At 37.5% G+C, this 22,604-nt stretch overlaps 11 protein-coding genes across 11 annotated transcripts; 10 read left to right on the top strand and 1 right to left on the bottom strand.

Moving 5' to 3' along the window:
• Positions 1–533: 533 nt before the first annotated feature.
• Positions 534–1,861, top strand: RO3G_12058 (uncharacterized protein; the record flags this gene model as incomplete). Its single annotated transcript, XM_067666642.1, has 5 exons — positions 534–613; positions 799–1,007; positions 1,060–1,269; positions 1,327–1,467; positions 1,524–1,861. 5 exons carry the CDS (start codon positions 534–536, stop codon positions 1,859–1,861), a joined length of 978 nt encoding a protein of 325 aa, XP_067522743.1.
• A 744-nt stretch (positions 1,862–2,605) lies between these two features.
• RO3G_12057 (uncharacterized protein) lies at positions 2,606–2,932 on the top strand (the record flags this gene model as incomplete). Its single annotated transcript, XM_067666641.1, has 1 exon — positions 2,606–2,932. One exon carries the CDS (start codon positions 2,606–2,608, stop codon positions 2,930–2,932), a length of 327 nt encoding a protein of 108 aa, XP_067522742.1.
• Positions 2,933–3,734: 802 nt separating this feature from the next.
• On the top strand, positions 3,735–4,211 carry RO3G_12056 (uncharacterized protein; the record flags this gene model as incomplete). Its single annotated transcript, XM_067666640.1, has 1 exon — positions 3,735–4,211. The coding sequence occupies one exon, from the start codon at positions 3,735–3,737 to the stop codon at positions 4,209–4,211; it is 477 nt and encodes a 158-aa protein (XP_067522741.1).
• Positions 4,212–5,479: 1,268 nt separating this feature from the next.
• On the top strand, positions 5,480–7,739 carry RO3G_12055 (uncharacterized protein; the record flags this gene model as incomplete). The annotated part of the gene is made up of 3 exons (XM_067666639.1): positions 5,480–6,821; positions 6,921–7,594; positions 7,719–7,739. The coding sequence occupies 3 exons, from the start codon at positions 5,480–5,482 to the stop codon at positions 7,737–7,739; spliced, it is 2,037 nt and encodes a 678-aa protein (XP_067522740.1).
• Positions 7,740–8,148: 409 nt separating this feature from the next.
• On the top strand, positions 8,149–10,629 carry RO3G_12054 (uncharacterized protein; the record flags this gene model as incomplete). Its single annotated transcript, XM_067666638.1, has 1 exon — positions 8,149–10,629. The coding sequence occupies one exon, from the start codon at positions 8,149–8,151 to the stop codon at positions 10,627–10,629; it is 2,481 nt and encodes an 826-aa protein (XP_067522739.1).
• A 2,230-nt stretch (positions 10,630–12,859) lies between these two features.
• RO3G_12053 (GDP-mannose 4,6 dehydratase) lies at positions 12,860–14,103 on the top strand (the record flags this gene model as incomplete). Its single annotated transcript, XM_067666637.1, has 3 exons — positions 12,860–12,965; positions 13,014–13,151; positions 13,211–14,103. The coding sequence occupies 3 exons, from the start codon at positions 12,860–12,862 to the stop codon at positions 14,101–14,103; spliced, it is 1,137 nt and encodes a 378-aa protein (XP_067522738.1).
• Positions 14,104–14,564: 461 nt separating this feature from the next.
• On the top strand, positions 14,565–16,911 carry RO3G_12052 (uncharacterized protein; the record flags this gene model as incomplete). The annotated part of the gene is made up of 7 exons (XM_067666636.1): positions 14,565–14,624; positions 14,675–15,010; positions 15,063–15,179; positions 15,233–15,453; positions 15,519–15,726; positions 15,772–16,055; positions 16,110–16,911. 7 exons carry the CDS (start codon positions 14,565–14,567, stop codon positions 16,909–16,911), a joined length of 2,028 nt encoding a protein of 675 aa, XP_067522737.1.
• A 357-nt stretch (positions 16,912–17,268) lies between these two features.
• Positions 17,269–18,398, bottom strand: RO3G_12051 (ribonucleoside-diphosphate reductase small chain; the record flags this gene model as incomplete). Its single annotated transcript, XM_067666635.1, has 3 exons — positions 17,269–17,840; positions 17,889–18,222; positions 18,270–18,398. The coding sequence occupies 3 exons, from the start codon at positions 18,396–18,398 to the stop codon at positions 17,269–17,271; spliced, it is 1,035 nt and encodes a 344-aa protein (XP_067522736.1).
• A 985-nt stretch (positions 18,399–19,383) lies between these two features.
• On the top strand, positions 19,384–19,950 carry RO3G_12050 (cyclin domain-containing protein; the record flags this gene model as incomplete). The annotated part of the gene is made up of 2 exons (XM_067666634.1): positions 19,384–19,414; positions 19,532–19,950. 2 exons carry the CDS (start codon positions 19,384–19,386, stop codon positions 19,948–19,950), a joined length of 450 nt encoding a protein of 149 aa, XP_067522735.1.
• A 247-nt stretch (positions 19,951–20,197) lies between these two features.
• Positions 20,198–20,764, top strand: RO3G_12049 (uncharacterized protein; the record flags this gene model as incomplete). The annotated part of the gene is made up of 3 exons (XM_067666633.1): positions 20,198–20,221; positions 20,268–20,522; positions 20,570–20,764. 3 exons carry the CDS (start codon positions 20,198–20,200, stop codon positions 20,762–20,764), a joined length of 474 nt encoding a protein of 157 aa, XP_067522734.1.
• Positions 20,765–21,174: 410 nt separating this feature from the next.
• RO3G_12048 (uncharacterized protein) lies at positions 21,175–22,343 on the top strand (the record flags this gene model as incomplete). The annotated part of the gene is made up of 5 exons (XM_067666632.1): positions 21,175–21,540; positions 21,589–21,681; positions 21,746–21,780; positions 21,826–22,203; positions 22,316–22,343. The coding sequence occupies 5 exons, from the start codon at positions 21,175–21,177 to the stop codon at positions 22,341–22,343; spliced, it is 900 nt and encodes a 299-aa protein (XP_067522733.1).
• Positions 22,344–22,604: the final 261 nt, after the last annotated feature.

Raw genomic sequence — 22,604 nt, 5'->3', positions numbered from 1 at the left:
GAGTTTATTAAGCCAAAATTGGCCAATTGCGAGATCTACTAAGGACAGTCATTTTTCCTTCCTTCTTCATTACTTCACTCAAGAGGGATGACAAGTAGAAGGTCATTAAAAAAGTCCGGGCCGAGATACGACTTCTGCAGGTCGAGAAAAACAGCTCCAAAAACCAAAAATTGTATGACAAAAAGGCTTGCGAAACGAGAATCGGCAAATCAACATTTGTGGTTATTGGGTTATGCTAATGGCTTCTCATTCTAAAGGCGTTGGTTCGATTCTCGGTAGACGCTCAGCAAACATAGTCTACTTTTTGCATTATTTTTGGGTCTAAGTAACTTATTTTTTTTGGAAATATCAAAAGTTTTCGGAAAACTTTTATCGGTTCTGTATGGTAAAACGAATTCCCGTTGCGGAGATGCTGCCTATCTATCGGATGATTTCGGACAGATAACAAAACATGTAAAAAAAATATAAAAAGGCCTGTTATTTCTGTTTTTTTTTTCTTTCCTTCATCTTTTTATCAGTTTTATCAATCTCCAATGTCTTCTAACGCTGCTAACAACATGCCAACTCTTGCATACATCGCTGAAAGAACTATGACGGCTGAATGTACATTGAAGTAAGTTTATTTTTTAAGTGGGAGGGAAAATAACTAAAGGCAACTGGTAAAAGTTACTTGAAGGAGAACGGTGCCTTTTTTTCATCGCGCAAGTGCAAGGAAGGCTCCGAAATGCGCTTGAACCAGTCCAGCAGGGATGGATTCTTTTGCCGATGCGGCTCAACCACCTGTGCGTGCGGTCGTAGCCGTATTTCTTACCTGGATGGATCCTTCTTTCAAGGTCGCAAGTCAATTATCCATCAAACACTGTTAGTAGTGTATCTCTTTCTGCTGCAAGTTCCAAAGGGAACAATATCTACCATGACTGGACTTAGCCTGCCAACTGTCCGCAGCATTGTCAAAGATATCTATCAAGTAATGGAGGTAGATCTTCGAATTGAAGATGTTCAAGTTGGTACGTGATGCTTTGTTGATATCAGAGTATGTAATTAATTAGTCATACTTAGGTGGGGTTGGCAGTGATGGACAGCCAATTGTTGTTGAAATAGATGAGAGCAAATTTGGTAAAAGAAAGTACAATAAGGGAAAGAGGGTAGACGGTGTTTGGGTTGTTGGAGGTGTAGAGCGCACGCCCGAACGTAAGGTGTTCTTGCTGACGGTACCTAACCGCAACCAAAATACCTTGAAGCTCATAATCGATACTTTTGCTAAGGATGGTAACATTTGAAATATGTATATACTTGATGATCAGTGCACCTAACCCTTGTTTACAGGCTCACTTGTCATGGTAGACTGCTGGAAAGGCCATAAGGGGATTGACAGCGATCCAAGCCGAAATTTAGTTGTTCAAACGGTCAATCACTCCAAAGCATTTCGCGATCCAAAGACAGGTGCCTGCACTAACACAATAGAAGGTACATACTTGTGTAGATCATAGAATTCTTAAACAATGCTAACAACCTGCTATTAGGTACTTGGAATGGTATCAAACGAGGAGTGACCAGCCGTCATCGCACAGCATCGATGATGCCATGGAAATTAGTGGAATTCATCTGGCGAAGAAAACATGCTGGCAATCACTGGAAGGCAATGCTTGCTTGCTTTTCGCAAGTGTCGTTCACCAGAGCAGGCATTGCCGACCAAGGTCCATTGGTATCGTTGCTCACAACCGTCTTTGAAGATGCCACTGGTGATCAGGGCGATGAAGAGCCATTTATTTTTATCTCAGATGACGATTCCGATAGCGAATCTGATGAAAATGATACCTCAGCACCTAGTACGCCCGTAAAAAAACTCCGAAGTGCTTAAAATAAATATAGAAATTTTTCATTGATAACTATAAAAATCAGGGCCTATAGCGCCTGTTTTCTTTCCTAATTATTTCCCGCATATTACCATTTTTGGAAATTAATGTTACATTGTCTAAAAATAGATGACCCAGGCTTTCGAATGATGTATAGCATACGTCTGTACGCTCAATTTTAGCGCCGCTATAGGCTTCCAAAGAGATGGACGGTAAATCTTTCATTTAGCCTAAGGAGACGGTACGGATGAATATAAAATCCTCTAGTTCCGTGATTGGATATTACGGCTAATAATAATATCTCAGTTAGGATAAAGGTTTACATGACTTAATGATGATCCGGTAAGTAATTGTCATTCCTTATTCAACATGCTCATATCATCAATAAACTATATTACAACCATGTCATATTATTTGACTATGTGAAGTTAATATGAATAAAGCTTAATATAAAAATCTAATCAAGGTCTTTTATTGATCTGTGCTGGGAATAATGTTATAAATGATTCCAAAGTTATGTCAACATATTATTTAGGATCATATGAGATTCCTTTTACTAAAATAAAGTGACTATAATCTTATGTATCCTTAACACACACTCTTGACAGTAATTAAACTCTTCGCTGGATTATATCGTCTGACTATTAATTGCATAGTCTGACGTAGGCTGGACTGAGATCAATAATAAAATAATAAATAAAGACATCATTAATGACCAAATACGACAAGAACCACTTTACAAGCTTGGTATGAAGTTAGGTTTGGAGCTCTTATATTATCTAATGGATAAGAGGCTAAACTATGAAGAAATGGTGATGAAAGAAGCCGAAAGAAGATCTGAAAAATCTGAAAGGATTAGTGTTGGAGACGAGGTTATGATGAAGAAACATCTCAAGAAAGACAAGTTAGATTCAAGCTTCAAGAACAGGTTATTTACAGTAGTAAATCAATATCATCGAAACACTTATGTGTTAGTCAACAATCAAGGCGTGAAATTGAAACGAGCTGTTAATGGAGCGCATTTAAAAAAATCTGTTCGTCGTGAAGATACCACTCCCAAATTGTTTAACGCTTAGGAGGGGTGTATGAAATGTGTGAAAATTTCCTTTTTTAAAATTTTTTATTATTGTTTTCTTTCTATATTAGTAACATACTAATTCAGGAAATGTTATTGTTATTATTGCAACAGTTAAATCTTATCCTGTATAAAAGACAATTATCTTCTTGTGCTGTTTCTTTTTCTCTTGGGTTTATTTCTTATAAAATAATTACAGGAGAATTAGAAAAAGTACGTATATTTGCTATTCATATATTATTCATTATTATTGACCCCAATAAAGCTGTTGTTTTTATTAGTAAACCCAAAATATACAGTGCGTTGCAAAACCCGGACACAAAAATTAAAAAACCACGCAAATCCCTATAAATCGTCCTCTAGCCAAGCATTTAATTCGAAAGTTCGCACAAATATAGTATAACTTATATAGTATTTATGATCCAAATTTGGAGCGGAGAAAATAATGTACCATTGACTTATGATCTTATGAGCTATTATTTTCGAAATTTATGTTTTTTTGGATAAAGTTTTTTTTATTTAATACTTGATATTCCCACCTCTAGCTTTGATTACTGCCTTAATACGTTTTGGCATACTTCTGTAGTATAGTTCTACATCATCTGGTGTAAAAGAATCCCATTCTTTGCATACCCTTTGTCATAGTTCATCAACATTGACAGCACGGTTGTCATGACTGCGTAGCTTATGCTTCAAGTGCCTCTATAGATGCTCTACAGGGTTGAGGTCAGGGCTTTGTGCTGGCCAGTCTTGCAGTAATTGTACCCCTTTTCGCTTCATCCATCTCTTAGTATGTTAGGGGTATGCTTAGGGTCATTGTCATGTTGGAAAATGACGTCCTTATGTTTCCAGTCATAGTAATCGAGCGTATCTTTGTATGTGGTTCCCAATATATTGGTATAGGTTTGCGAGTTCATATTACCATCAAAGATTTGACAAGCATAACCAACCCCTTTTGCTGTCATGCAACCCCACATCATCAGGGATCCACCTCCGTACTTTACTGTCTGCTTTACATGGTGTGGTCTGCTTACTGCCCCATCTTCTTTCCAAGTGTAAGGGTTGGTGTTTGGCCCAAAGATGCTTATTATTGTTTCGTCAGAAAAGATAAACTTCCTCCAGTCATCAACAGTCCAGCTTTGATGCTCCTTGCACCAGTTAAGGCGGTTCTTTTGATGTTGCTCACTCAAAAATGGCTTGCTTTCCTTGAGTGTAGCTTTAAAGCCAAGTTCGTTCCTCAACCTTTTTGCTTGCCATTTGCTCACCGAACATCCAATTGACTTCAAATAAGAGCTCACATCAGAAATAGACTTTAAGGTACCAGACTTGAGCTTTAAACGAAGGGCATTGGTGCGGAGATTCTGAGTATATTTTGGCCTTCCGCCCTTAGGTCAGATATAATCCTGTTTTAAGGTAGACTTAAGCGACGTACAGTGCGATCAGAGACCCCATTTTTTGCAGCAATAGTTGTTGTGGCTTCGATGTTATGTAGGCAAAGTTTGACGCTGTCAAGCTTACTAGAGCTAATTCTGCTAGGTATTTTAAGCAATTGAGAGTGGGAAAAGTTACGTAGTGAGAAATATTTTTAAAATGTACGAAGTCATAGTGAACTTATATACGTCTTACAGGCTGAGACTAAGGCTACAAGACGATGTAACTTTCATTTCATAACGTGTAATCCCTGTGATTCATTGATGAATAAAAGATGGATAACCACTTTGACGTAAATGTAATATATTAGTCTATGCTAAATCGTACTATATATGACTAGTGTATGACGTCAATTCAAGCAATAATTTAGTATGGAATAAATTTCTCTATCTAACGGTAGTTAAATTACGTCAATGCTACTAATATTCGTCGATTTATCCTATGTAAAGAGTTTTGTGTCCGGGTTTTGCAACGCACTGTATAGAAGGAATATAAACTTAGTAGTGTTGTAGAACAGAGTCTGATCATAACGGACATTGAATAATCACAACTAAAAGAAGTATATTAAAATTGATAAAAGATAATATTTTAAATCTTTATTAAATAAAATATATTCTTCTTCTTTTTATATAAAACTATCACTATTCGATTCATTCTATAAAATAAACATGAATACTAAATAAGTCATGATCTTTACTATTCATCATTTCTGTAAATGAATAATAATGGATCAGGTACCTAGTCAACTTTGATCTGACTGGAGGCATTTCATATAAATATATCTTTCCTCTCAATGAAGACGGGACAACTCTCCCAGATCAGTTAAAGAACAATAAGATCTATAAAAACAACGAATTAAAAATTTTCATAATCGATTCAGTGATCACTATTCAATCAAACGTGTCAATGATTGGATCTACGCTCATAACTACTCATTCACCCGCCAATTGATAGAAGAATATAAATGGTAGACTTTGTAATGATTTCTTTTTAACAATGAAGATTGTCTTAATAAAGTTCAGTCTCAAAAAGTATTCTTTTGGTTTATCTTTGTTATTTCTTTTACTTTACCAGAACATAACATTTTACTTTTTGAATTCCAAACTTTATCGCAAATATGTCTACTGATCAAGAAAACCCCATGGTTGACCCCGTTGTCACTAGCTCCCCTGGAAATGAAGGTTCTATCATCTCTGATCTTTCTTCTCCTCTGTCCGAACCTCAAGGAAGTATGGCTAGCAAGTACGCTTCTGAACCTACCCCTATGGATACGGATACTGCTACACCTGCTCCTAAAGTGCTGGAATCCACTGCTGATATCATAAAGCGCAAGTTCCAAATCATTGAAAATCTCAAGAACCACGCCAAATTGCACTTTATGGAATATATGGTTCTGAATGAAGACGATTCTGATCCTGCTGCCGCTCTTATTGCACATCAAAAGTTCAAAGAGTGCGAAGAAAAGGTTAATAGAGCAAAGGAGGCTCTCAAGTCGTTCACTGCCATGTTTGAAGAGGTGAAACCCCCTGTTGATGGTCCCAGTAATCATTATCTTCGTCTGGTTGTACCAAATGATCTGCCTACGCTGCAATTAAAAGGTGATGCAATTTGGAGAAAGAAGGCTGAGTGCTACGACAGTGCGTATGATTTTTGCAACACCTTTGAAACTGTCTTGCGCGCTCATGGTCAAGCCCTCAACTCCAACTGGGAACGTTTGCTGCCGCTCTGCATGAACCCTGAGCAAGTCTCTTGGTGCAGGGAAGCACTGCTCGAAAAGAATCTCTCTTGGAAACAAGTCCGCCCTATGATCTTGGATCATTTCGACACCCCTTACCGCAAGTTCTTACTGATGGTTGAAGTCGGTTCCATGTGTCAAGGCACTTACGAGAGTAATAGGGAATACTCTAACCGTTTCCAAAAGATGCGTCGTGAAGCTGGTATGGAAGACAGCACTCTCCTGGCTGTTACCTATTTTGCTTCATTAAAAGCATCTGTCAAGTCTGTCGCGCAACTAGCGATATCCTCTCACTTTGGCTCTCGCTTACCTAGCTCGATAACTCAAATCATCGACTTGGTACTTGCCTCTGGTGAAGATTCTGCTTTTGCTGCCAAGACTCCCCATAAACGTGCTCGTCCTATGAACGATGATGAACGTACACCTCATAATGCTGGTAATACTAGTAAAGCTCCTTTTGGAACTAATAAAGTATTGGCCAGCAAGTTCAAGACACCTCTGGCAAATAAGGGAAAGTATAAGCCCAAGCCATGTACTTACTGCCGCAAGGATTGGTTCCAAGGTCATAAGTGCAAAGAGTTCTTAGATGCTAAGAATAATAATAGCAATAATAAGGACAATGTTGTACATATAAACCGAATGGCCGTAAGAACTGAAAATAATGTATCCGATGAAGAGGATGAATGTGAGATAAACAGCCCTCTCAACCGTATGGCACTTGACTGTAAGTCTAAAAAAGAAAAAGAATTAATAGTTACTCGAGACTTTAAAAGTACTAATGATAATTCTATAACTTTTCCTATACTTGTAAACAATAGAAAAGCCATCACAATTTTGGATACGGGAGCAAATTTTTCCTCTATAAATAAAAAATTTTGTTTCCAAAATAATTTTTTAATTATTCCTCCTAAAAATAATAATGTCATAAAGTTAGCTGACTCTGACTCTACTACTAAGAGAATTGGTTTAACTGAAGTAAACATTAAGTGTAATGGAAAAAGTTTTAATCATACCTTTGAAGTAATGAATTTAACAAATGATCATGATATGAGTATTGGTACTGATTTTATGAGTAAACTTGGTATTGGTCTTACTGGTCTTCCTTATAAATGGGATGATAGTAAAGTATCTTTAGACAATTCCAAAGTACCTGAACATAAATTCAATGACTTTAGTGAACTCTTGAATAAAGTTGATGATGAGATGTCTGAATTAGAGAACTGCCCCGCTGGTTCATCTAATGAATATCAACAAGCATTAAACTATATTAAACCATTAATTCAATTAAATCAAGCAATACCTAAAGGTTCCTTTTGTACTATACCGGAATCTGTTGTCTCGATTGAAACTCCTGAAGGTGTCACATCTTATCGACGTCCCTATCCTGTGCCTTTAGCATATCATGAGATAGTACAAGATCAGATAGATGAATGGCTGGAGAATGGTGTAATCAAGAGAGCTCCTGCTAACACCGAGTGGAACTCAGCTTTGACTGTAGTAAAGAAGACCAATGCTAAGGGTGAAGTAACTGGTTACCGTGTGTGCCATGATCCCAGACATGTTAATGCTCTTCTAAAGTCAATTGACAGAATGCCCTTGAGAATCGACTTATATTCTATAGCTATCTATTATTATTTTTTAAAATTATTTTCGTCAAACTATTTTTTATATTTAAGAATTTGCCCAAATTATAAAAACAAAAATATTTCAAAAACTTTGAATAACTTAAAAATAAAGCATTTTTTGAAATTAATAGATTTATGTAAATGTATGTTTTTTTTTCATTATTGTTTATTTTGATATATTCTTTTTTATGAAGTATAATATAAGTTCCAGGAATAAATAGTTTCTTGCATTTTACCATTTCTTTTACATTTGTTCTATTTTATAGATTCTTCCATTTTTATAATATAACACATTATTTTTATTGGATATTCTTAATAAATACGAGATGTTTCTCCTTACCTAAAATTTCTGAACTATTTGAGGAATTGAAAGGAGCAACTGTATATTCCACTTTGGACCTTAAATCTGCTTTTAACTCTTTAAAAATGAATGAAGAGCATGCACACAAATTAGCTTTCTCTTGGAACTCTGTACAGTATATACCTGTTGGTACTCCTTTTGGTTTAAAGCATGTATCCAGTGTAATGCAGAGAACTATGAGCATCGCATTAGAAAACATGTCCTTTGCTAAATGTTTTGTTGACGACATAGTTGTAGCATCTACTTCCATTGAAGAGCATAAGCAACACTTGAAGCAAGTAATCGATAAACTTACTAAAGTAAATCTCAAGTTAAATCCTGATAAATGTACATTTTTTCAACGCAAAATTAATTTACTTGGTTTCAGAATATCTCCTAAAGGTGTTTCTCTTGACCTTCGTAAAGTTGCTAATGTGCAAGAATTTCCTGTTCCCAAGACTGGAAAGGATATAATGAGATACTGTGGACTCATAAATTATTTCCGTCCTCATATTCCTAAAGCATCCGCATTATTAGCTCCATTGGATGCGTTAAGAAATGAAAAATCATTGATTAAGTTATGGAATGATAAGCACCAACAATGTTTTGACAACTTAAAGAAAGTATTGTTAGAAAATGTAATTCTTTCATACCCTGATATGAATCAACCTTTCTATGTCGCTACCGATGCCTCTAACGTTGGTATAGGTGTCATTCTGTATCAAAAGATAAATGGGAAAGTACATTATATCTCTATGATAGCTAAAACTTTATCTAAAAGTGAACGTAACTATTCAGCTACTAAGCGAGAATTATTAGCAGTTGTATATGCTCTGAAGAGGTTCCATAAGTATTTATGGGGAAACAAATTTACCCTGTATACTGATCATAAGGCACTCACTTATCTTCATACGCAAAAGATTGCTAACGCTATGCTCATAAATTGGTTCGATACACTGCTCCAATATGATTTTAAAGTCGTTCATTTACCAGGTGTAGATAATATTCTCCCTGATACACTTTCTCGTCTATATGAAATTGAAGATCCTGTCAATGAACTGGGAGGGGATAAGCCTCATCTTTTGAATAGAGCAGCAGTAAAACTACCCAGTGAAGACAAAGGTGAATACATGACACCTCCGGATCCAGAAGAACGTAAACTACTTCTTCTACGTGAGCATATTAAAGGACACTTTGGTTCTGATGCAATTTACCATGCCTTAAAACGTAAAGGTATCTATTGGTCCAATCTGAAAAATGAAGCCGTAGAACTTGTTAAGAGTTGTATTCCATGCCAACAATTTAACATAATCAAAAAGGGTTATAATCCTCTAAGACCCATTACTGCCACATTACCTGGAGATAGTTGGGGCATTGACTTAGCTGGTCCCATGAAAACTTCCTTGAATGGCAACAATTACTTATTGATTATGGTTGACATTGCTACACGTTACTGTGTATTGAAACCCTTGCCTGATAAGCAATCTATGACAATTGTAAAAGCTTTAATCGATGTCTTCTCGCATTATGGTTTTCCACGTGTAATCCAATCTGACAATGGTGGTGAATTTGTAAATGAGCTTATGCAGTTACTTGCTGAAAATGCTGGTTATGACCATAGACTCATATCTAGTTATCATCCCAGAGCTAATGGAGTAAGTGAACGTTGGGTACAAACTGCTGTAAATGCAATAAAGAAACAAATCGAGGGTGCTAAAGCAGACTGGGATTTATATGTTCCTTCTACACAACTCTACTTGAATGGTAAACATAATGAACGTACTAAGACGCCACCCTTCACTTTAATGTACGCTCGTAACATGAATGACTTTGAAGATTTTAGCAAAGAAAAAAATAAGGCAACTAAAGAAGAAATAAATAAACAACTCCTTCTCAATATAAAAAGAATGACGGAGATTGTATTCCCTGCCATATATGAACGTACAAAAATAATCACAAACAATCAGAAGGAAAAGTTTGATGCGTCACATAAACTAATTACGATCCCTGAAAATAGCTATGTAATGGTAAAAGTAAATATTAAAACCAACAAGTTAGATCCTAACTATGAAGGACCTTATAAAGTAAAAAGAATTACTCAAGGAGGATCGTATGTACTAGAAGATGAAATGGGTGAATTGTTATCTAAAAACTACCCACCTTCTGCGTTAAAACTCATCTCACAAGATGAAGTTATATCAACAGATAAATTCTATCAGGTAGAAGCCATCTTAGCACATAAAAAGCTTAAAGGCAAATATCTTTATAAGTGCAGATGGAAAGGCTATGATAAGAGCGATGATACCTGGGAGCCTGCCTCTAACTTTACCGATCCTAAATTCATTACTGAATATTGGCAAAGAGTTGGTATAGTTCCTGAAGATATTAAATATAGATATGACCTTCAAAATAATAAAGGAAAATCTAATAACGTGAAGTTAATAAATACTTCTCATACAGGCAAACGAAAGACCAGAACAGATCTTAATGAAAACAGCCACTCTTCTACAACAAGTAGTAATAAAGTAAATGGCAATATAAATTCTAAAAGATCTAGACGGTATTAGTTATACCTGGGAGGGGATTATGTTGTAGAACAGAGTCTGATCATAACGGACATTGAATAATCACAACTAAAAGAAGTATATTAAAATTGATAAAAGATAATAATTTAAATCTTTATTAAATAAAATATATTCTTCTTCTTTTTATATAAAACTATCACTATTAGATTCATTCTATAAAGTAAACATGAATACTAAATAAGTCATGATCTTTACTATTCATCATTTCTGTAAATGAATAATAATGGATCAGGTACCTAGTCAACTCTGATCTGACTAGAGGCACTTCATATAAATATCTTTCCTCTCAATGAAGACGGGACAATTCTCCCAGATCAGTTAAAGAACAATAAGATGTATAAAAACAACAAATTAAAAATTTTCAAAATCGATTCAGTGATCATTCTTCGAACAAACGTGTCAATGATTGGATCTACGCTCATAACTACTCATTTACCCGCCAACTGATAGAAGAATATAAATAGTAGACTTTGTAATGATTTCTTTTTAACAATTAAGATAGTCTTAAATAAAGTTCAGTCTCGAAAAATATTCTTTGGTTTTATATTAGTATCTTTTTTTTATTAATTTGCAAAATACAACACAGCCAAAGATCTTGGACATCTTTTGAGTTTATGTATCTACTGCAATCTGAATCTTCTGTTATTATTTGCTTCTGTCTTCAAGAATATCCCTAGGCTGTTTGTTCAGACAAGCAGGTAGCTTAGGAACTTAATCCTTTTAAACAAGTACTCTGAAACTGCAAAGTACACTGATCCTGTTAGATATATCAGGATTAAGTAGTCTCATGCTTTTGTCCACTAGATGAATCGACTGCAAACGTCGTTTATTTGTACATAGTAATATTACAAGTGCTATAAAAATTAATATCAGCAAAAAAGCAGCAAGTGAGAACATTCTTGAATCTTTTTTATCCTGATGAAGATTTATACAATTATTGGAAGAAATGTTTGGATGTTTACCTTTTACTTTTCAAGCCAATTATAAATATGGCTAATCTGATTGCACTATTTCAAAAAAAGAATAGTTGATATCACTACTTTTAATTTGCTGCAAGGAAAAAGACCTATCCTTTCATTATGTAACTTTTAATTTATTATATCTGAGTGAAGAAGGTAAAAGCATAGCTATGGTAATATTTAGTACGAAAAGCTCTTATAAACAATATACATTCACTTCAGATTGTTCTTTGCTTTATAGTTCCTTACATGAAAGAAATAAGAAAGAAACAAACTGTTTTGTTTTGCTTTTGTTTATAAAGACAAAGCTACTAACAACATGACAAAATTAAAGAAGTGTTTGCTGATTGACAAAATTTATTTATTTGAATAGTTCGAGTGATAGAACAAGTTGTTTGTGTTATATAAACCATTTTTTTTTATTACATCAAGCCAATTATGTATAAAAAGTAGACTGCTCACAATAAAATTGGAACTGTGAATGAAAGTTAAACTTGAATAAACTGATTTGTATTTCCTGTGTAATTAGGCTCTAATAGAGACCAACTGTGCCTTTTAAGTAACAGGATATCCTAAAAAAAGAGAAAGGTTACTATAGGCTTATAATAAGTAAATAAATACTATCGACACATTCAAAATTTACATTTCATTTTATACACTTAAAAATACAATTTAACATTTGATATATAAAAAAAGGAAGCCCTTAGAGCATAAAAAGCCCAGTCATTTCAGCCTCATGGATGTTTATATCACAGCATTTTATACCAACCTCAATTTATTTTTTCTTTAATTTGATTTGAAGATTAACCCTTCCCTTTAAAGCATAAAGCATGCAGCGTGTTATCTAAAGAGTATATGACTCATTTGTAATTTTGGGCTTGCAAATGATTCTGGATTACTTTTTTAATTCTTCCTTCATCATTCGTCCTACGTCGTACAAAAGCGATCAACAGCCAAGCTAAAAGAGTGATCACCCAATCCACTAAAAATATGTATCTACAGTTTATAACAATCAAGAATGAGAGCAATATAGTTATCCAAAGTCATAGTTTAACATAAAAAAGAAGTACTCGAAAGCTGATATTTAGTATGTTTTTATTTTTTTTTTAATATTGCGCCCAGCCCTAAATCAGTTGTCTAAAAATAAATAATTTCTGCGCAAATCAAAAATAAGTTGTGTTACAAGTTTAACCTTTTATTCGAATTCTATCATCGCTTTCATTCCTTTTCTTCTTCTTTACCTCTCTTTACTTATGTCTGAAAATATTATTGCCTCTCTTCAAATCGGAAGTAATACTCCTGCTATACCCATTCAAGAATACAGAGCTCGCAAGGTGGCTCTTATCACAGGTGAGGATGGTAAAGGCTGTAAATAAACTAAAACTTACTTTTTTTTTTTATAAAAAGGTGTTACTGGTCAAGATGGTTCTTATTTAGTCGAGTTCTTATTAGAAAAAGGATATGAAGTACATGGTATCATTCGTAGATCCTCTTCTTTTAATACAGGACGTATTGAACACATCTATCGCGATAGACATGAAACAGGTAAACCTTTTTTTTTTTTATATTTTGTTCGAGACTTGGTTTACTTATTTCATGAAAAGGCGTCAAGTTTTTCCTTCATCATGGTGATTTGACAGATTCCACTTGTCTTGTTCACATCATCTCCAAGATCCAGCCTACTGAAGTGTACAATCTCGCTGCTCAATCTCATGTCAAGGTTTCGTTTGACATGTCTGAATACACAGGTGATGTCGATGCTCTTGGTACACTTCGTTTATTGGATGCCATCCGTACCTGTGGTTTAGCTGACCGAGTCCGATTTTACCAAGCCTCGACCTCTGAGCTTTACGGTAAGGTCGTGGAGACACCTCAAAAGGAGACTACACCCTTCTACCCTCGTTCTCCTTATGGTGTGGCCAAGCTCTATGGTTACTGGATTACGGTCAACTACCGAGAATCTTACGACATGTATGCCTGTAACGGTATCCTGTTTAACCATGAATCACCCCGTCGTGGTCGTACCTTTGTCACTCGAAAGATCACTCGTGCTGTAGCTGATATTCACTTGGGTCGTCAAGAATGTCTTTATCTGGGTAACATTGACGCCAAGCGTGATTGGGGACATGCGCGTGACTATGTAGAGGGCATGTGGCTCATGCTTCAGCAAGAAAAGCCTCAAGATTTTGTCTTGGCTACCGGAGAGACACATACCGTCAGAAGTTTTGTCGAAAAGGCATTCAAAGTCACAGGTCGTACGATCGTCTGGGAAGGCGAAGGCGTCAATGAGGTCGGTAGAGATGCTGAATCGGGCAAGATTCGTGTTCGTATCGATCCTAAATATTTCCGTCCTGCTGAAGTCGATCTCTTGTTGGGTGATCCTACCAAGGCCAATACAGAATTGAATTGGAAACGTAAGGTGACCTTTGATGAATTGGTCACTGAAATGGTTGTGGCTGATATTGAAGGAAGTTTGAGCTCTTCTACTTTAGTGTAAATAGAACCTTTTTGTAAAAAAAAAAAGAAAAAAAAAAATACATGTTCTTGTGAATAAAAAATAAATATTTTTCGTAATTTGTCTTGCTGAGAAAAAAAAGGCATGAATTAATCGGGGATGTAAATTTGAAGTCTTTATTTTTTACTACGAAAAAAAAAAAAGGACAATTTTTTTTATAAAGTCGATCACTTTAATAAGAAATTAAAAGCATTCGAATTGCTTTGTATATAAAAAATGATGTAAATTAAGGAGAATCTCTAAAAATCCCTCTATTTCTTTCTTTAACCTTTATTAGTTTCAACATTGACGACCTCATTGTACACTTTCCTTATGATAAAATATACCCAGAACAATTTCAATACATGTGCGATCTAAAAAGGTCACTGGACGCAGAGGTAATGAAACCGTGTGCTAAACGATAGAATACTTAAATACAACCCTAGGGACATTGTGTTCTTGAAATGCCTTCGGGTACAGGAAAAACCGTTTCTTTATTATCTCTCATTGTCGCTTACCAAATGGTAAACTATCCATATCCATGCACACAAACGTTCTCACCCGTTCTCTGTAGCAATATCCTGAAAAACACCGAAAATTAGTTTATTGCTCACGTACAGTACCAGAGATTGACAAAGCATTGGGAGAATTGAAACGACTGATGGAGTATAGAAGAGATCAGGGCATTCAAGAAGAGTTCTTTGGTATCGGTCTTACGTCGCGTAAGAACTTGTGCTTGAACCCAGATGTGTCCAAAGAAAGAAAAGGTCGATCGGTGGATTCGAAATGTAGAAATCTGACAGCGAGTTGGGTGCGTGCAAAGGTTGTAAAAAGAAGACCAGAGCAAGAGCAAGATGGCGATGCGATGGAAGTTGATCAATCACCTGTGCCTCTGTGTGATTTTTATGAGGTATTTTATCACAACACAATCTCAAAAATAGGTCTTTTAAAACATAGAGTAGCAACTGGAAGCGGCTAATTCCCCCAATCCCATACCCAATGGCATTTATACACTCGAAGATTTAAAAGCCTATGGGAGAAAGATGAGGTATTGTCCATACTACCTTGTGAGAAGAGCCGTAAGTGACTTGTTTATCAAACCACATCCCTCGACTGACAAACGTCTCGGTAGATCCCTTTTGCTAACGTGATCATCTATTCTTATCATTATATGCTGGATCCCAAAGTGGCTGAACTGGTCTCGAGAGAATTATCAAAGGATAGCATCGTTGTATTTGATGAAGCACACAACATTGATAACGTTTGCATCGAGTCATTAAGTATTGATCTAACACGACCCATGTTAGATGCTAGTGCAAGAAGTATCACTGTTTTATCAGAAAAAATTGAAGAGTAAAAAAAAAAAAGAAAATACGTGTTGCCTTTATGGATTGTATACTAAAATAGGGCGTGTATAGAATTAAAAACACAGATGCTGAGCGATTAAAGAATGAATATACAAAGCTCGTCGAAGGTTTACGAGATGCAAATTCAGCAAGGGATGAAGACACATTCATGGCGAGTCCCATCTTACCTGACGATTTATTAAAGGAAGCTGTACCGGGCAATATCCGAAGAGCGGAACATTTTGTGGCCTTTTTAAGAAGATTCATTGAATACTTGAAGGTAAGGAAGGTATACACGTTACGCTGTGAATAACGCTCGATCTAGACGCGTCTTCGTGTGATGCATGTCGTAGCCGAAACGCCCGCTTCGTTTTTACAACACTTGAAGGATGTGACGTACATTGAACGAAAGCCGCTGAGGTTTTGTGCCGAACGCTTGTCCAGCCTGGTGCGCACCTTGGAATTGACCGACCTGGAGCATTTCTCGAGCTTACAGAAAGTCGCTGCCTTTGCTACCTTGACCTCGACTTATGACAAGGGGTTCTTGCTGATCCTCGAACCCTTTGAGCATGAAACGGCCACCATCCCCAATCCAGTCCTTCACTTTACGTAAGACGTTTGACACAGAAAAAAAAAGACTTGATGGGATCTAACCTATCTTAGATGTCTCGATGCCTCGATCGCCATCAAACCCGTCTTTGATCGATTCAGTACGGTGGTGATCACTTCGGGTACCTTGTCCCCTTTGGACATGTATCCCAAGATGCTCAACTTTGAAGCGGTCGTTCAGGAAAGTTACTCGATGACCTTGTCTCGCAACTGTTTTCTTCCGATGGTCATCACCCGTGGTTCGGATCAGGTCGCGGTGAGTTCCAAATTCGAGGTACGTAATGATCCTGCGGTGGTCCGTAACTTTGGACAGATCATGGTGGAGTTTGCCAAGATTGTGCCAGATGGTGTGGTCTGCTTCTTTCCGAGCTATCTTTATATGGAATCGATCGTGTCCATGTGGAATGACATGGGTATCTTGAATGAGGCATGGAAGTACAAGTTGATCTTTGTCGAGACACCGGATGCGGCTGAGACCAGTCTGGCCTTGGCGAATTATCGCAAGGCGTGTGATAATGGACGTGGTGCGATCCTGTTGTCTGTCGCGCGTGGCAAGGTGTCAGAGGGCATCGATTTTGATCACAACTATGGACGGGCGGTCATCATGTTTGGTATACCGTATCAGTATACAGAGTCGCGTATCTTGAAAGCAAGACTGGAGTATTTAAGAGATAATTTGCATATTCGAGAAAATGATTTCTTGACGTTTGATGCCATGCGTCATGCGGCTCAGTGTGTCGGAAGAGTGTTGCGAGGTAAAACAGATTATGGACTGATGGTCTTTGCAGATAAGGTAGACTCCCTTCCCCATTTGATTTTACTCACTCTTTTCAAAGCGTTTTGCAAGGGCAGATAAAAGAGCCAAATTACCAAAATGGATCAATCAGTACGTGACAGATGCCTCCACCAACTTGTCCACCGACATGTCGCTTGTCATTGCAAAGAAATTCTTGAGGACGATGGCACAACCTTATGAGGCAAGTCAAACAGGTGTATCGCTGTGGACAGTCAAAGATATAGAACGACACAAGAAATAAACAACGGCTTCAGTCAGAGAGAATGAATCCAATAAAAATAAGGATGAAATCATAAAAGTATCGTTTTTTATTTCAATTTAGATGAGTAGGGGTGTGTTTTTTTTTGTTTTTCATGATAATGATATGTACAATGTCTTTTTTTTTTGTGTGTGTGAAAGGGGTTTTTTCAAGCGTGTTTAAAAGTCAGCATCCAAAGTGAATGTCTTTTCAACAGGCGTCTTGTTCATGACACCAGCACGTTGATAATCAGAAACACGCTTTTCAAAAAAGTTGGTCTTGCCTTGAAGGGAGATCATGTCCATAAAGTCGAATGGGTTAGAGGCATTGTAAATCTTGTCAAAGCCAAGGGCGACCATGAGACGATCAGCGACGAATTCAATGTACTGACACATCAAGGTAGCGTTCATACCGATCAATGCCACAGGCAGAGCATCCGACAGGAATTCTTGTTCGATACCGACTGCTTCTACAATAATGTCCTTGACGCGTTGTTGACTGGGTTGTTTGCGGATGTGGGTGAACAAGAGACAGGCAAAATCGGTGTGAAGACCTTCGTCACGACAGATCAATTCATTACTGAACGTCAAACCGGGCATCAAACCACGTTTCTTTAACCAAAAGATGGAGGCGAATGAACCGGAAAAGAAGATGCCTTCGACAGCGGCAAAGGCGACCAGACGTTCAGCAAAGGATTCGTTGGATGAGATCCATTTGAAAGCCCAATCGGCCTTACGCTTAATACAGGGAACTAGAAGAGAGATGAATACGATATCGAATGGGGATCGATTGTACTTACTGGTATCGATAGCAGAAAAGAGCATTTCCTTTTCTTGGTTATCTTTAATGTAGGTATCAATCAAGAGACTGTAAGTTTCAGCATGGATGTTTTCAATCATGATCTGGAAACCATAAAAACACTTGGCTTCGGGAATCTTGACTTCATCACAAAAGTTTTGTACCAAGTTTTCATTCACGATACCATCTGAGCCAGCAAAGAAGGCCAAGACACGCGAGATAAAGAAACGTTCGTTCTCTGACATTTTGTTTTCCCAATCATGCTGATCCTTGCTCAAGTCAATCTCTTCTGCGGTCCAAAAGGAAGCTTCGGCCTTTTTATAGAATTGCCAAATCTACATCATTGGTTAGTGCCATCGATATCGAACCGGTCCTGGTTTACCTCGTGGTATTTAATAGGAAATAAACAGAAACGTCTCGTGTTTTCACGAAGGATCTCTTCTTGTTCATCATCCACATTCTTCTTTAAAGATAATTCTTGAAGCTTGTTGGTAGCAGATTCGATAGACATGATAAAAAGGTTGATGAAAAAAAAGAAAAAGAAATCGAAAAATGCGTGTGATTTTATAGCTTTCTGAAGCGTGACTGAAGTCGCGTTGGAATTATAAATTTTTTACGCGTTTTTGCAAAAATAAAAAACACGGTCGGCCGATCTCCGTCTGAATACACAAAAAATTTATCCGTAAAAAAAAGTCAAGAGACATGTAAAAAAAAGAACAGGAGAGGATCCTGACTGATGTGATAAGATAGAGGGAAATGGAGAGTGAATGGAAAAGGAAGCTGTGAACTTTTTTTTTTTTTTTTTTTTTCAGTTGGATGCATCGGATTGGCTGAGAATGTCAAGGAGACATGGTATGCCTTCTGTCAGAACCTCACTGGCATGGATTGGGGGTCGAATCAAGAAAGCATCATTGAAGGATCACAAAGAGACCCTTCGTATCAAGACGAGTTGTGTTGAAGCAAACCCCGATGGTTTCTATGGTAACCATTCCATTTGTCATCCATTTGTCATCCGATGAAACTCTAAAGCAAGGGAGAAAAAGGGATCCAAGCGAGATGGTTCATCCACCATCCTTGAGGGGAGTTGGAAAATAAAAAGGAAATTTCCAAAAGAATGGTTGCATTCTGATTCATCGATTGAACGACGCTTTCATAAAAAAACTCCCCTTCTTGCTGTTTCATTATAAAAAGAGGGGGGGGGGATAATTTACCATTCTACACCATGTGGAAGAGAGAGAGCACTGGTTTTAAAAATAAATCAATTCATTGTTTTACCATCATCGTTACCTGAGAATCCATTCTCCTTGAATAGGATCCTGTCTCTACGCGTTTGATTGGTATGACTCTTGTTTTACTAAATAAAGTAATTTTTGATGTTGCTCTTCTCCTGCTTTAAAAGCCATGATGAAACCTCTCTTTTCCTTTTCTCTCTTTTGTCCATCCTTTTTTTTATATGTTTTAATAAACCAGATTAGAAGAAAAATATCATTTATAAAATGAATAAAGAAAGTAATCAATCCATCTTAGGTAAACTCACATTTCCTCTCTCTCTTTTCTCTCTCTCTTCCTTTTGTGTGTGTGTGTGGGGGGGGGTGATGTAAAAAGATATCGAAACTAAAGCAAACAAACAACCAATTTATCAAGACTTTATACACTTGACAACCCATACCCTCTTGCCTTGTACCATCACCGAAAAATCAAGATCGCTGCCTCCACTAGAAGAATTCATCCACAGTCTATCCGAACGAACCAAGCTCTCGTCACCCACCCTGCTCTTATCCGTCCTGTATTTATTACGACTCAAGACCAAGTTACCAGCGACCGCCAAGGGAGCGTCTGACACACCCTACCGACTCTTTTTGGCCTCGATTCTGACCAGTTCCAAATACCTCTGTGATCAACATAGCCTGACCAGTCGTCGGTTGAGCGAGATGACGGTCTATAGTGCGAAAGAGATCAACAGTATGGAACGGAGCTTTTTGAGTTTATTACGTTATGATCTTTGGGTGACAACCGATCATTTGGGAGAAGTCTTGATGAAAATAAAAAAAAAACCAGATTAAAGTCAGAGTCGATCCTTTTTTCCTTTTGTTTTCCAACCGCAGGGCAATAACAAATCTGCAACCCCCCTCTCTCTCTTCAGCCTCCCCTGAGCCTTAAATTTTTTTTTTTCGCGGTCCCCTCCCCCCCTTTTTTTCTCTTGACCGGCACTCTGGCCCGGGGGGAAAATAAAAAGTGAGAGGCAGGCGAGGGGGATCTGGGGAGCGCCCCCCAACCTTCCTCATTCTTCTCCTTTTCTTTCCCACACCAATGTCTACCGATAAAAGTCAAGAGGTATAAAGGATATATAAAAAATCACAGAACTCACCTTGGGCACTAGCTTCGTCAAGCAATCGAACAACTCGCCAACAGTCTCTACCGTTTTGCCGACCGGTTGACAGAGAAACCGACAGAGACCAAGAAGAAGAAGGTCGAAAAGGATCCTAATGCACCCAAACGTAACCTGTCCAGTTATATGCTCTACACCCAAGCCGTGCGTCCCAAGGTGGTGGCTGAACATCCAGACATGAAAGCTATCGAGATTGCTAAATTCGTAGGAGAGATGTGGAATAAGTTGTCTGAAAAAGAAAAGATGGTAAATTCTCACCGACGTGTCTCTCTCTTTTTGCTCATTTTATTTAGCCTTATGTGAAGCAAGCTCAAAAGGAAAAGGTTCGATTTGAAAAAGAAAATGCTTCTTACAAGGACTCTTTGGTCTCGGCTGAATCATCCACACTCAACAAGCGCAAGGAACCTGAAGAAGAAGAAAGAAAGTCAAAGAAGGTCAAAAAGGAAAAGAAGTCGAGTGATAAGAAATCAAAAAAGAATAATTTTTAAATTTTTGTAGAAGTCTACAATAAATCCCCATTTTTCCTGTACACCTTCCCCCTCCCCCTTTTTTTATTTCTTTTTCTTCTTCACTGAAAGGACTCTCTAAAAGCAGTCAAGAACGCGTGATTTTTTTTCTTTTTTTTTTTTTTTTTTCTCTCTCAACTCAGCATGTCAACCAAATTGAATCTAGAAATATTAAAAGAGGCACAAGAAGACAGTAAAGGATTACTTGACTTATTAAAAGATTCAGACATTAACAAAGAAGTTTTAAAGCGTCTTTATTCAAGTCTCAAAAGTATAGTCATCCTTTTTTGAAATCTCCACTCACCTTTTTCTCTCCGCTCTCTCTCTGTTTAGACAAAAAAGAATCTTTATTTAGAGAAAAGGACTATTGGACGATGGAAGAGATCGGCAGTATGGGACGCTATCCAAAAAGAAAGGCACAAGAGATTCAAAAACAAGTAGAGACGATCAACTTGGCCACCTTTGCCTATCACTTCATCCTCGGTCAAGGTCTCGAGGCAGCCTTGGACGCTTTCTTTGTCTCTGTCTTGCCTTTTGGTTGCAAGATCATCCAACGAGATGTCCAGCTTTATTTCAAGTTGCGTCTAGAGTTATTTTTAAATGAATCCATCGAAAGATTAAAAGAGGATGCGGGTTATGACCTCTTGCAACTCTTGAATGATCATTTTCCGTTGGATCTTTCGAGTTATGGACCTCATTTATCAGAGGAAGAGGAGAATGTGATGATCGTGATCGAATCAGCCACGACACGTAAAAAGGTGAGCCAAGCTGCGAACATCCCAGAAGATCTCATCTTTTCGGGTTAGGTCAAAGAGGACTTGAAGAAGATCGTATCCGACCATGTACCTCAGCCAAGACCACTGACAGACGAACTGCTGGCTTACATCAGAGAAAGAATAGTAAAATATCAGACGATATGAAAAAAGATTAAACGAAAAAAAGAAACAAACATTGTGTTTATAGGAAAGATTGGAACATCCAGAAAAGTTTCAAGAAAAGTAAGATGAAAGATAGAAAGAAAACAAGAACTCACTGCTTGATAGTAAAACACCCTTGTCATTCATGGACGAATTGCCTGGTGCACGCGTACTGATTGAATCAGACTTTGAAGAACCTTGGGAGTCCACCTGTCCTTCGGATGGAAAACAACCCACGCGAGCGATCCGAGTGACACATGCGAATCAGATCAGCCTGAACGAACCGACCGAGCTCAACTTGAGAAAGGAACGTGAGAATTGGACGGCAGAAGAAGAAGAGGCACTGGAAGAGGGTCTGAGGGAGGTCAAGGGTCCCTTTTGGGTCACGATCAAAGAACACGTTCATCCCAAACTGGTCACTCGCACCAACGTTCAGATCAAAGACAAGGCACACGGAGAGATGAAGAAGAGAAAGCGAGAAGGGCTCGAGTTGGGACCCTTTGCGTACGTGAAAAGGAGAAGGGCCACAACCAAGTCGTCTTATTTTTAAATAAAGCACTATCTCTGAATTCACTCTCTCTCTTTATCCATCTCATCTCCTTTTTTAAAAAAAAAGGGAAGCACAGACTGAGTTTGCCATCTGATGCCATCCTTTAGAAAATGAGAAATAAAGGATTACGCAATCCAATTCATTTTTTCGGTTATCCTTTGTGTCATGTGAGATCCAAAGAGATAAAAGCTTCTAATCCTACTTCTTTTTCTCTCTTCTTGTCATCATGAACTACCTCCTCTGTCTGTTCGCACTCTGCTTGATTTCCCTGGGTCGAGCAGAGAAACCGAACATTGTTTTTATCTTTACAGACGATCAAGACTATCAACTCAATTCACTGGATTATATGCCCCAT

The sequence above is a fragment of the Rhizopus delemar genome, genomic scaffold (genome assembly GCF_000149305.1).
Source record: "Rhizopus delemar RA 99-880 supercont3.10 genomic scaffold, whole genome shotgun sequence".
NCBI lineage: Eukaryota > Fungi > Mucoromycota > Mucoromycetes > Mucorales > Rhizopodaceae > Rhizopus > Rhizopus delemar.
Note: the sequence above shows the minus strand (reverse complement) of the source record. Positions and strands in the feature narration are given on the sequence as shown.